At 33.5% G+C, this 12965-nt stretch overlaps 1 protein-coding gene across 1 annotated transcript; it reads left to right on the forward strand.

Annotated features, from left to right (window-relative positions):
* Window positions 1-4013: 4013 nt before the first annotated feature.
* On the forward strand, window positions 4014-12010 carry LOC130445115 (prostatic acid phosphatase-like). The gene is made up of 3 exons (XM_056780631.1): window positions 4014-4197; window positions 6565-6663; window positions 11021-12010. Exons 1-3 carry the CDS (start codon window positions 4093-4095, stop codon window positions 11933-11935), a joined length of 1119 nt encoding a protein of 372 aa, XP_056636609.1. The 5' UTR covers window positions 4014-4092; the 3' UTR covers window positions 11936-12010.
* The last annotated feature ends 955 nt before the right edge of the window (window positions 12011-12965 follow it).

Below are 12965 nucleotides of genomic sequence, written 5' to 3' on the forward strand. Positions count from 1 at the left end.
GTCTTACCTATCACGATCATTACGATTTGTGAAGAATTTATACAGTTCAGCAACACATAAAGGAAGAGATGAAACAAGCAAAATATTGGGGTCTAGTTGTTGATTCTAGACCTGACATTTCTCATGTTGATCAATTGTCCGTTGTTTTTCGTTACTATTTAAATAGACGTGTGTATGAGCGTTTTTTTTGCTTTCTGCAAATACAAAGTCATAAAAGAGTAAGTTTAAAAGATGACATCTTAGAATTAATGAAGAAACATAGTATTGACAGCAGGAGTGTTTAAAAGAACTAAATAATTTGGCTGTTTATGTCCCATGTTGTGGAGATTCTTTAAATTTAATAGGGGAGTGCAGTGTTCAGGAATGTCGGTGTGCTGTGTTATTTTTTTTGCCGTTTGCAAGGTTTATACAATTTTTTTATTGTCTCGACAGGTATATGGAGCCCAGGGCAATCTTGGATTCAAAAGTTTCAGATTTATCAGACACCAGATGGACTTGTAGAACGGACGCTGTTGGAGATTACGTGAATAATTTTGAAAAGATTTATGTCATGTATGTATTTATTTCAAGACGTCGAACAAAAGGCAGAAGTAAGACAAGAAGCGGCAGGTTTGTTGAAAGGCATGACAAAGCTTGAGAATGCTTTTATGGAAATTTTTTGGAATAAAGTACTAAATAGATTTCATGCCACTAGTTAGTATCTACAGAAGGTCAGTGTTGATCTCATTGCTGCTAAGTCAATGCTATTATCATTGGTTGGTTTCGTTTCAGATTTGCGCAATGAATTTGAATCACTCGAAACTGCAGCAAAAGTTCTTAGCGAATGTATTACAGGATTATTCAGATTCAAATAAAAGACGCATAACGCAGAGACTGACAAATAGAGAAACTCAAAAGGAAGTTTTATATGGATCTGAAAAGTTTAAAATTCAATCATTCTATGTAATAAAAGGTAAATTAGCAATGGAATTATAAAATCGTAGTGATGCTTATAGTTATATTACTAATTTTTTGGATTCTTGAGAAACTAGTTGAAGTTTATTCAAGTGATTTGAGTGGAGATTTATTAATTGAATTCAAACAATTCATAACACAGGTAAAAATACAAAATCAAAAACTTCCAGGTTATTTCTTTAATTAATCGGACAAAAAGGCCAAAGAAAACGACAATACAATTTGTCCTATACTAGTATTGAAATGGATAGTCCATAACGATATGGCACCTATTTTACCAAATGTGTATATTGCTTACAGACTTATTGTTACTATCCCTATAGCAAATTGTGAAAACGAGCGGTCGTTTTCAGTATTGAAAAGAATAAAAGATTTGCATAGATCTAATATGGGCGACGAAAGACTATCTGCATTGTCTCTTCTTACAATCGTAAACGAGTTACTTCCATTGATTAACTTTGATGACTTGATAAAAGAATTTGCTGAAGCAAAAAGTCGAAAAAAAATATGATTAATATACGATTCTTTGTATTCTTAACGTGTAAATAAATTTTTATTTGTTATTGAAGTGACTTCAATTACACAAAAATCTCCCCTAAAATGAGAACTCGAATGTTTTTTCCTAAAATCCGCGGCTGTGAAAGAGCCCGAACGTTATTTTAGCTCCGGGTCCCGAAAGGTCTTAATCCGCCACTGGTCGTAGTAATCTCGGAAACGGAGGTTTAAAAACGTAATTACTTAATCGACACCCAACATAAGGGGCCAATTATTTTGGAACAAATTTCTTATTTTCTTTCATGAAACCTTGAACATCCACTATTAAAATCATATCTTTGTTTGTTAACTTTTATAAAACTACTTGCTTCATTTCGTAATGATTGATATCAGATTTTAGCTGGGATAACTTTTGGTGATATTGTTCCAGCATCCACTTATACAAACGAATCATATTGGAGTGAGGTTAAAAATGATCCTGTGGCAATACTGTAATCAATTCTAATAGAATTCACTTTTAAAATATTTAGAGAGTGTGTTTTATTAGGTGTTAGTACAACCTTATTAAATCCAAAAAGTGAACCAATAGATCGTGAATATGTAAAAGAAATCCCGTAATTACTCTTAATAGATATATGATATATATTTATATTAGGTATCACTTCTAGAATCGCAATGTTTTTTCATTCTTGTATTAATTATCGTATAACATTCACCAGCTCATTTAAATCATAAGCACCAGACGATATTTCAAGAGTATGCCATATTTTATCCACAAAAAGAAAAATATTATTGGTTTTATCAACATTTGGAATGATATTAAATAACGAATTAACTGTACAAACGAAACACGATAATAGAACGCTAACTAGACATTACAGACATTGTCCACCTACTAACCACGGTGAATAATACCCATCAATCCCACCATCAATAAGCTATTGTTTTATGTGTACACTGAATCTTCTCGGATCTGATACTGAAGCTGAAAGAGAAGAGTAGTTACAGACCACTATGTAAAGAAGAAGAAGAACTATCAACTCTTTACTAAGGAAGACTTGCGACTCTTTCCACTGTGGTACCTTCCCGAATATGTTGATAGATTTGATTTGTCAGAAAAATTGAATGAATTACCCGTCTAAATGATGAGGTTCAGTGGAAATTACCTTGCTTTGAACACGTTGAGAACGCTTTACCATATAAATATGAATGTCAAAAATATAATTTGTAAATATATTTTTTGTAACTATTGTTTTTTTTTCACCACAATCTTCCAATAACACTAACAGCGCCAGCCTCCTTTTACATTTCAATTATCTATAAAACTTTACCACCTAACCTTAACACAAGATCACCCGATTTTGTAACGGTGATTTCGGATTATTTTAAAATGAGTCTTGATTTGTTATTGACTTTTAAACCAGTTTTGTGACCTCAAAACCTGTGTGGCGGGTGGTGTAGTGGGAGGTACGGTCGGGGGTACGGATGGATGTGGTAGGGAGTTTGGATGGGGTGTGGTGGGTTGTATGAAAAGGGTGGGGGGTATGGTGGGAGTACGCGAAAAGAGAAAAGGATACAGAATAAATATTAGGCATTATGTACATAGTATTAGGTACACTTATTTTTTATTGAACATTATACAAAAAATACATTAAACAGAAATTAAATAATAAAAAATCATGATATTCTTCGTCATCTCCTCTTGACGTTATAATTAACGGATCGACGGTCCTATCGATCAAGTAGTCAAGATCCCACATTTTCTCCTCTTCTTTAATGACATGCTGGACTGCTTTTCGCCAGTTCTCTGATGTCACCTTAATGGCTTGGTCAAACATTAGCTTAACGTCTTTCATTTTGAATGTCGTGTTATGTCTTGCTACAAATCCTTTCACTTGCGTCCATATAAGTTCTATAGGATTTAGTTCGCAATGATATGACGATGTGCGCAGCACAGTTACACTATGTTTATCTGCTATAACTTCCACGGCGTATTTCATAAAACGATGTTTGTGTAACTTTGCTATAGCTAATAGTTATCTTCAAATTCAATACTTTTGGTGGTTAACCAGTCAATAATTTTTTGTTTTCTCCAAGATTAAGTTGGAGTCTTCTCTATGCATCGAGAATGATAACTTGCGTTATCCATAACTACTACTGAATCAGCCGGAAGATATTTTATCATTTCAGCAGAATAGTCTTCAAAAACATACGAATCCATGTCCTCGTGGTAAGCTCCCGTATGGCATGACTGAAAGGGTAGCAAATCTTCTTTTGAAAATCTCTCTTATATATATGTATACACATTTCGGCCTTTCGTCAAAATAGGACAATTGACAATTTGCGAAATTAAATCAACGAAAATACGTAGAGAAAGAGATTTTTTACGGAAAGCTGTAAATGATAAAAAACAGCTGAATAATTTGAGTAAGATTTATAATTTTTAATGCAACTACGAATAATTTTATCGATGGCTTTTACATATTTTTGAGATGTATGAAAAATCGGTCGTGACTATCCAAAAAATATTTTAATATATGTAGTTACAAGTGCTTCAACAAATATGATAAGATTAGAATATTCTGTTTTCTCATTATTAAAATTAATATTATAAAATGTGAACACAGTATTTTATACCTCGAGATGTGGAATAAATCATTTTCCGTCATACTCATAGTATTGAGTTTAGACTTTATCTCATTAGAACATTCAGGAAACGAAAATGATGAGCTGGTGGGAGTAGCAGTTGTAAGTATATTTTTTCCTTATTATTCAGTAGTAGCACAAGTTAATCAAATAAAAGTAGATTAATCAATATTTTTTATTTTTACAACCGTTATTAATACATTTGTATAACAAAGTTCAATTGGTTCATAATTTGTTGCAAAAAAAAACTTTTGTTAGACATCTTGATATACCTACATTTAAAAAGCTGAATCAACGATTCGGATAATGGTGGTTCCATCAAAGTTGATCAGTTGATATGCGAATATGGTTAATGAGTTCATGTAGTGTTATGACGATTTTTATCGATCACTTCGGTATACAAATAGAACATTTTCCCATAATTATCAATTAGTAGGGATTACAGTCGATTTCAAATACACTACACCTTTGTTGAATTTTAAAGAAGCTTTTAATGACGAATACCTAGGTTCAGTAAGGAGCAATTTCTTTTTTTTTTTCGATAAGCTGCACTTCGAGCATTTCTAAACGATTGCAGTTTTGGTTCTGAATAAATTATTAGTTTTATAATAAAAAAAAAACAGGATATCCCGTTTAGTCTTCGCTTGTTTACGTTTATCAATTGTAGTGATATTGTTTACGTTGTTGTTCAACTATAGCACTTAATTACAAGAAAACGTTAGAATTTTGCTTATAAATAAAAATATAAAACGCTACGTACTAATACTTTTTATTACTGACTATTACAAGTCCTATGAAATATCGACGCACAGAGCGAATTAAAGGAGGCAGGGAAAACGAAAAGGGACCAGTAGAGCTGCCGGCAACATGTTTTTTTTTTGTTTTTTGGGATATCAACTTCTTTTGGCGCATGCACTATTGGCCCAATGCAAAAATTCGCATCAAACTATATTTAATATTATGCAACAAATAATATTAATAGTATATTATTCACGAGTGTATAATGGAGTTTGTTATTCGCCATTTATTTTATTTTATAAGATTTATAAATTCTGGTGGTGTTGAAGAAAATTCACTTTTCTTCATACCTCGGTCGAAAGTACGTTCTTTCTTCCCTAGTAGTAGGGACGAAAGCTGAACATTTACTCCCTGTAGAAAGTACACGCACGTCCCCCATAACAGCGGGAGGAAAAAATTTCTCATGCGTAATTACACTCGTTACTAGGGACTATTTATTCTGTTGCTATGACAAATTGTTAATTGCTGTCAGTAGTATTGCTACCTCTAAATAATTAATAATGTCATAAAAAGTGAAATTAATAACGTACTTTCGACCGGCTATGAAGAAACATCGTATACACTACACGGGCCAAAAGTTAAAATCTCGATCCTGCTCATCATGACGAGCAGGGCCGAAAATTTAACTTTCGGCCCTTGTAGTAAAATATATTATTCATTTCCAATATCCATTTTTAGTTGGTTTTTAACATCATTTTACATAAAATATTAAAACAGTGAAAAGTCTGAACATAAAATAATGTTGACAAATTTATTTATAGTACTTTAATTTATAAATTGTTTTACAAACGATGGCACATTAAGAAACAGATATACCTCAACCACATTCATGTCGGAGGTAAAAAAATTCTCACCCCTTGCTGGAACACAAAGCTGAAGCGATAGAGTAGGACCGCCAATTGGACAGGACAGAAATGGATTCCTACTGGGCAATCTTTAGGCCGATCAGAGATGAGTAGAGGAACACGATAAGGACAACCAGACGGAATCGCTGGACGTCGTGTCATTTTCGATCACAATTGGACTCTTATGAATATAACTATGATAAAATTGACAATTACTCGAATTATACAGATTATTACGTTGCACTTTGTACGAGTCAAAGAGAATATGTTAAAATTTTATTGGCATTTCAATAAGACACTCACACTCTCGACTAAAGAATGATTCTCACTGTACTATACGTTCAATTTTAGTTCCGTAACACTTCTTTCACATAAAATATTATTAAATGTAAATTAATGAGTGTATACACATCTTCGGTTCCATATAGATTCATTTTCCATTCCTTCACGTTGAATATCAATCGAAAGTTATTTTTAATGGACAGTATGAAACACGTACTGTTCAAATTTCTACCAATTTTTTTGTTAAAAGCCCACTTTGGTCTATCAATAATATATGACCATGATCGTCAAGATTGAATTATGCATCCGGTGTTGCAGTTATTATGGGAATTAGTGGAATAGATGTAATGTCGATAAATGAACACAGAATTGATACATAATTTACGAAGCTTTTCAAGTATTATTATCTGAAAATAAATTGATGTCAAAGAGTTTTATTATGTTACGGTACGTCAGACGTTTTGAATTGAGCGTTAAAATAATTCAACCATCGTTATTATATAGTAGTCATTGATTACTTATCAATATTTTCTTTATTCATAAGTGTTTCAGACATGGAGATCGAGGACCAATCAGTTCCTACCCTAATGATCCATTTCTGGATATAAAATATTGGCCAGATGGCTTTGGTCAGTTATTGGAAGTAAGTGCTGTAATATTTGTTATAATAAAAACAATTCTCAATTCTCAATATATTTATCTATAATATTCAGTTTTTTAACTACTGGTCTTTAATGAATGATAGATATGGGTTAGCTTGTCAGCTAATATTTGAGTTTCATATTTGAGGAGACAAAGGTTACAAATTGTTATCCCCTTTGTTCACACTTTCCTCAATGCAGGCAACAACCGGGGAACAGGTGGATCCAAGATCATCTGGAACTGCGACTTCGAATAGTCCGTTCTCAGTGGTACTTGTGAGATCAATTTTAACCTTATCGCACGATACTTCACAGTTCACGCACAGAATGGTGCATTCGGGGCCTATTTTTACAGCTATATGATTCTAGATGCAACAATACGGGAAAAGCAGGAGTGATTCGTTCCAGGCAATTTCCAACCCTAATCTTTGGTATCGTCCTCAACCCCCAGCTTTACCTGATGATACACCCTTAAACTGCGTTGTGTGGCTGCAGCTGGTAGTAGTGCAGCTTTTTTTAGAGAGGTGTTTACCTTTACTTACCTTTTTATAATTAACGTACTTCAGACGGTTTATCGTCGATTCAGCCCCTCCTTTGTACCCGTAAACGTTGAGAGGGAACTTCTCTCTTGCTACTACAATGTTGTGTGGAGTTGCTTCAGGGTTTTTCAACATATACTACATCGACTAGATGAGGGGTTTCTGGTGAGAGTTTTCATAAACCATTGGTTGTATGGTGCCGTGTCACACTTACTCATTGCGTGAATAAACTTGAAACGGTTTATTAATACTGTTATAATCTATTTTTTTTTATTATTTTATATATTGTATTCATAACTTCTTGATCTTAATTCTGTTAATTTTATGTGGTTTGAATTTTATTAATATAATCGGAAATTTTAATATTTTGGAAATTTAAAACCTATTTTTATACACAAGGGCGAAAAATGAAAAGCTCAATGTATGTGACTTAATCTCTTCAAATAGTGGACTTTGTTCGATACTAGACGCCTCATTTATTGAAATGATCTGATAACCGATGAGAGTCCTTGTACATAAGGACATGTGTTTTACATTTTTAGTAGTTCTATCACCTGTTTTGCGAACAAAGAACATAATGTGGTTATACCATATCGTTAAAAGTATCATTAATTTTAAAAAAGTGATATAATAAACATTGTTATACTTATGAGATTTTGTGCTTATTTCAGTCAACCAAATAGTAAGATGTTTAATTGGAGTTTTTATTGATGCTACAATTGGTCTAAATGATTTTTGGTAAACAATAAAATTTTGTAGAAATACCGTTAATTTATTAATTTCTGTCCAGTTTTTGTGACAATTTAATTATTGTTGAATTTTTTTCAACTCATTACTTGTTTGGTCCGTTCAGATCCATGAACATAGTTAAAAAGCTCGATGAAAATATCGTTATATCTAATAACCAACCAACCGGTTAAAATATTTTCATAATTTGTCGGACAAAGCTTTTCAATATTCCTCTCTGTACTAGGAGTAGTGACCTGTTTCTTTCCACATTTCTCGACCTGTTTCTTGCCACATTTCACGACCTGTTTCTTGTCACATTTCTCGACCTGTTTCATTTCCAATGATTTTTTATTCTTTCTTTTTTTAATTAGTTTGGGCTTCTTGAATAAGCTTTCATATCTCGCCTTCTCTATTTTGGCTAATAATTCAAAGTTTTGCAGGGGCGAATTTACCGTATCGCAAATATCGCATAAACAAATATTTTAGGATTTTCCAGATTTTTGTTTTTTTTTTCAGTAACTTTTTATTTATAAATCTGATTTTGACTTATAGTATACAGTAAATAATTATAAAACTTGAATATTTTCATTTTCTTCCTGGTATACATAAGCATTGTTTACTTTTATCACAGAACAGTGGAACGATCCAATTCAGGATGAATGCACAGACGTATTCTCATACTTCCAGCGTCTACCGTATTTTTCCTATTTCTAACATCGTGTATACTCGTCAATCTTCGTTATTGTTCGCTATACAAACAGTTTCGTTCCACCGTTCCGCTCAAGGTTGCCATAAGTCATGGAATGTAGTAATGTTGCCTAACTATTTAATTTAATGTACTACTGAATAGTTTTCATCCAGCAATCTCTAACCTCAAAATTATTGTCGTTACTTGTTTATACACTTGTATTGTGTAATCGCCGTAGTGTGAGTACCGTGTTATTGTTCATTAAGTATTTTTTTAAGCAGTAAACAGTGTGATCAGTGTTTACTGTATATATGTTTAGAGTTAATTGTAGTAAGCTGACAAGAACTTCACCATGAAAAGAGTTTATGAGTCCGGTTCAACAAAACGGAAGTAAATCTTGTTAAACAAAAAGGTAGCATGTTAAAATTTTTTAAGAAAACCGACATAGTGTTATAAAATCAGTTTCAAAAACGCAGAAAGTTTGTCTATAATTAATAATAATGCTGATGCAAGTACATCAGTTGATCATTGTCGAGATGTTTGCACATCTGATACTTCCTTAACTCAAGATGAAATCAGGCTTAGTCTTATTTCCTCTTGCATGCCTGAATCTGAATTAAGCCAAAGTAATATTGAGCTTGAAGCTAGTGCAAGCTTGACTAATGCAGAACCTGATTTCATCCCTAATCCTACTACCGAGACAGAATTTTCCTTAGATATAGCACTGTGGCCCTCAAACCCTACAAACGAAATGATTGATTTTTTCACAAAAAATGTACCTTAAAATGTTGGTAAAATTGAAAATTTACTCAGGGCAATAGAACCTTTTTTAGGTGCCTACACAAGAAACAACTTTTTAGAATCAAAACTAACGAAGAAAAAGAAAGGAGAAATTGGTAAATTTTTTCTGAGACAACATCAGTTTATTGCTATGTTTGTAAACTATTTCACAACCCTACACTAACTCAAAATATCCTATTTGAAGGGTTTTCAGATTGGTCGAGGATAACAAAATTATTAGATAAACATGAAACATCAAAAACTCATTTAACGGTTATGACAAGTTTCTTTACAAGATGCCACTTAAAAAGTGGAGTGGATTATGAATTGATTCCTCAAATTGAAAAGGAGAATGGTTACTGGAGGAAAGTTCTACATCGCGTAGTAGCCATTGTTAAGCTGCTTGCTAAACCTGGACTTCCTTTTAGAGGTCATAGAGAACATGATTCATCTCTGATGTCTGGTACAAGTAAAAACAAATGAAATTTTTTATCTTGTTTAGAGTATCTCTCTCAATATATGAGTTTCAGAAAGAACATTTATTGAAAATATGGAGCCCGTGGCTCAGGTAAAAATAGTTATCTGTCTCATCATATCTACGATGAGATTTTAACCCTCATGGCTAAAGACCTAAAATAAACTCTAAGTGATGAAACTAAAGAAGCTCGATACTTGGCCATAACTGTGGATTCAACACCTGATTTGAGTAACGTAGACCAGTTGACTTTTGTAATATGTTACGTCAAACCTGATGATCAGCCAGTTGAAAGATTTTTTGGCTTTATTCCTATCAAGTCACACATAGCAGAATACTTGAAAGAGATAGTACTGTATTTAATGATATAGGTCTAGACACAGCACTATGTAGAGGTCAGTGCTCCGACAATGTCTCAAATATGAGGTGTATATGCAAGACTACAAGCCAAGATGCTACGTGCAAGCATCAACCACACTTCAAACTTGGTTGGCAATAATGCTGCCGAAAGTTGCAATGGGTCGTTATTTTTTTTTGACTTGGTTCAACATGTGTACACTTTTTTTAGTGCTTCAACACATAGATGGGATACACTTTTAACGCATCTTAAGCCAAAACAATTGGTTGTGAAAAGACTGAGTGACAGGAGGTCCGCTAGAGCTGATGTTGATTTAGCACTTTAAAAAGGCTACGCAGAAATTCAAAATGCTCTTTTACAGATAAATACAAGTGAACATGAAAAACCTACAGTTAAAGCAGAAGCATTAGGGCTTGCCAAAAAGTAAGCCTCTTACGAATCTGCCGTCATATCAATCCTATGGAACCGCTGCTATTTTTATAAATAATATTAATATAATGCACCGTTCGTAATTCACACGCGTAGCGTTTATACTTTACGTATTTCCGTATGAAATAACATTTGTATAAATATACTGAATATATCGGGTGTATACTTTTATATTTATCTAATTAACCTGCTGTGAACAATTGAAAGTAATAATAAAAAAGAGAAAAATACACAGATTTTGACTTGAGGGAGAAGACATTTTACCTCTAAATGTGACGTATACCCTATATCCCTATATCCACCCTCGAGCCCTACAAGTTGTGATATGCTGGTTTAATGTTTCTCATTATTTTTCTTGCAGAAAGGAAAAATCAATCAATTTAATTTGGGAAGATGGCTACGATCTCGCTACTACAACTTTTTGTCACAACGATATTCTGTTTCGGAAATATTTGTCAAATCTACGGATGTCGATAGAACTTTGACATCAGCCGCTTCGAATTTAGCAGGATTGTATTATCCAGAAAACTATTCAGATACTTACCCTAATTGGCCTTTAAACTTACCTTGGAATCCTATTCCTATACACACTGTACCCGAGAAAGATGATGATATTTTAGCAATGGCAAAAAGCTGTAGAAAATTCAAGGAATTGCACGAACAGATTTTGAATTCGGAAGGATTGAAAAATATTTTAAAGAAATACGAAAATATCGTTCAATTGGTCGAAAGCAATACTGGTTGGAATATAACTGATGTTACAACGTTTCAGGGGCTTTGGTCTGTTTTTTATGTTTACAAAATGCACAATGCTTCTTATTTACCAGATTGGTTTTACGATTTAGATGAAAATGAACTTTCGTTTTTAGCAGGACTATCTTTTAGTTCTGAAACATATACTGACACATTACAGCGATTAAAGGTTGGCCCATTGTTCAATTACCTGAACAATTATTTTGATGGTATTTATAATGGAACCAATCAGAAATTTTTAATGCTTTCTGCACATGATGGAACGATAGCTTCAATATTGAACACATATATGGCGTACGACAGAAACCCACCAGAATTTTGTTCTATGATAATTTGGGAATTATACAAGTCTTCAAGTGGTGATAAATATTTAAAAATTTGGTTTAAGAAAAATTGCGAGAGTGACTCACTTGAGCCAGTAAATGTTGGTAATTGTTATTCCACTTGTAGTTATAATATTTTCAAACAATTTGTACAGACTATAGCTGTTGATGCTGAAACTTGGGAAAAAGAATGTAATTAAAATGAGCATACCAATTAAGTAGGAATAATTGTATCCTATATTTGAATATTGTATGCAAATATAATTTAAATATAACATTGTTTTTGATTTTATGTCATTATTTTCATACATAGAGCTTATCAAATCCATAAAAGGACGAAAACAAGCAGGCTTGTTATCATCTGCAGAACGCGGCCAGACTATTACAGTAGAAATATGTTTTAACGCTGCTGGAACCTACATGCCTCCACTGATGATTTTTGCGAGACAACGAATGAAACCAGAATTGTTAGGTCACGCACCACCAGGTACTGAAGGTGTTTGCAATGCTCAAGGCTGGATAACTACTGAAATATTTTTGACTTGGTTCAAAAAGTTCATCAGATTCTCCGGATCTACTCCTACTAATCATGTGTTGCTGCTTCTAGATGGGCATGTAAGTCACACTCAAAATTTGGAATAAGACCATGCTGTTTCGGCCTGGTGTGTGGTAACTGTATTTCAGATAAGTGAAATATTTGGAAATTCATATATTCAGGCAGCTACAATGTCGACAGCAATCAACGCATTCAGAAAGTGTGGCATATGGCCGTTTAATGAAAATAATTTTACGGGAGCCGATTTCATATCTGCTGCAACTACGATACAAAATATTGAAAACTCGTCGAGTGTAGAGCAAGACAGTTACAGATACAGCCTTCAACAACAGTAGTCACGACTGTATCTTCAACGGTCACAACTTCCCATCCTGGACCAGTTACAACAAGACATGAAGTTACAACAGAATCATGCATTCTAGTTAAAATAGATTTTATCACCGAATGTACAGAGCAAGTCAGGGTCGGGGGGTTGTGGAATTTTCCCTAAAACTCCACAACTTTTGGTAAAATCTCAATTCAGCCAGAGCTGGCAACTCTGCAAGCATGGCGAAGAAGGATACAGCCCTCTGCTCTTCACGCTCTAGCTTAGAAACAAGTAGAGTTTAAAATTTGCATTGAAAACGGTTGAAAAATCAGATTCGTTTTTAAGTTCGTAGAGTAAACATGTGACA

The sequence above is a fragment of the Diorhabda sublineata genome, chromosome 1 (genome assembly GCF_026230105.1).
Source record: "Diorhabda sublineata isolate icDioSubl1.1 chromosome 1, icDioSubl1.1, whole genome shotgun sequence".
NCBI lineage: Eukaryota > Metazoa > Arthropoda > Insecta > Coleoptera > Chrysomelidae > Diorhabda > Diorhabda sublineata.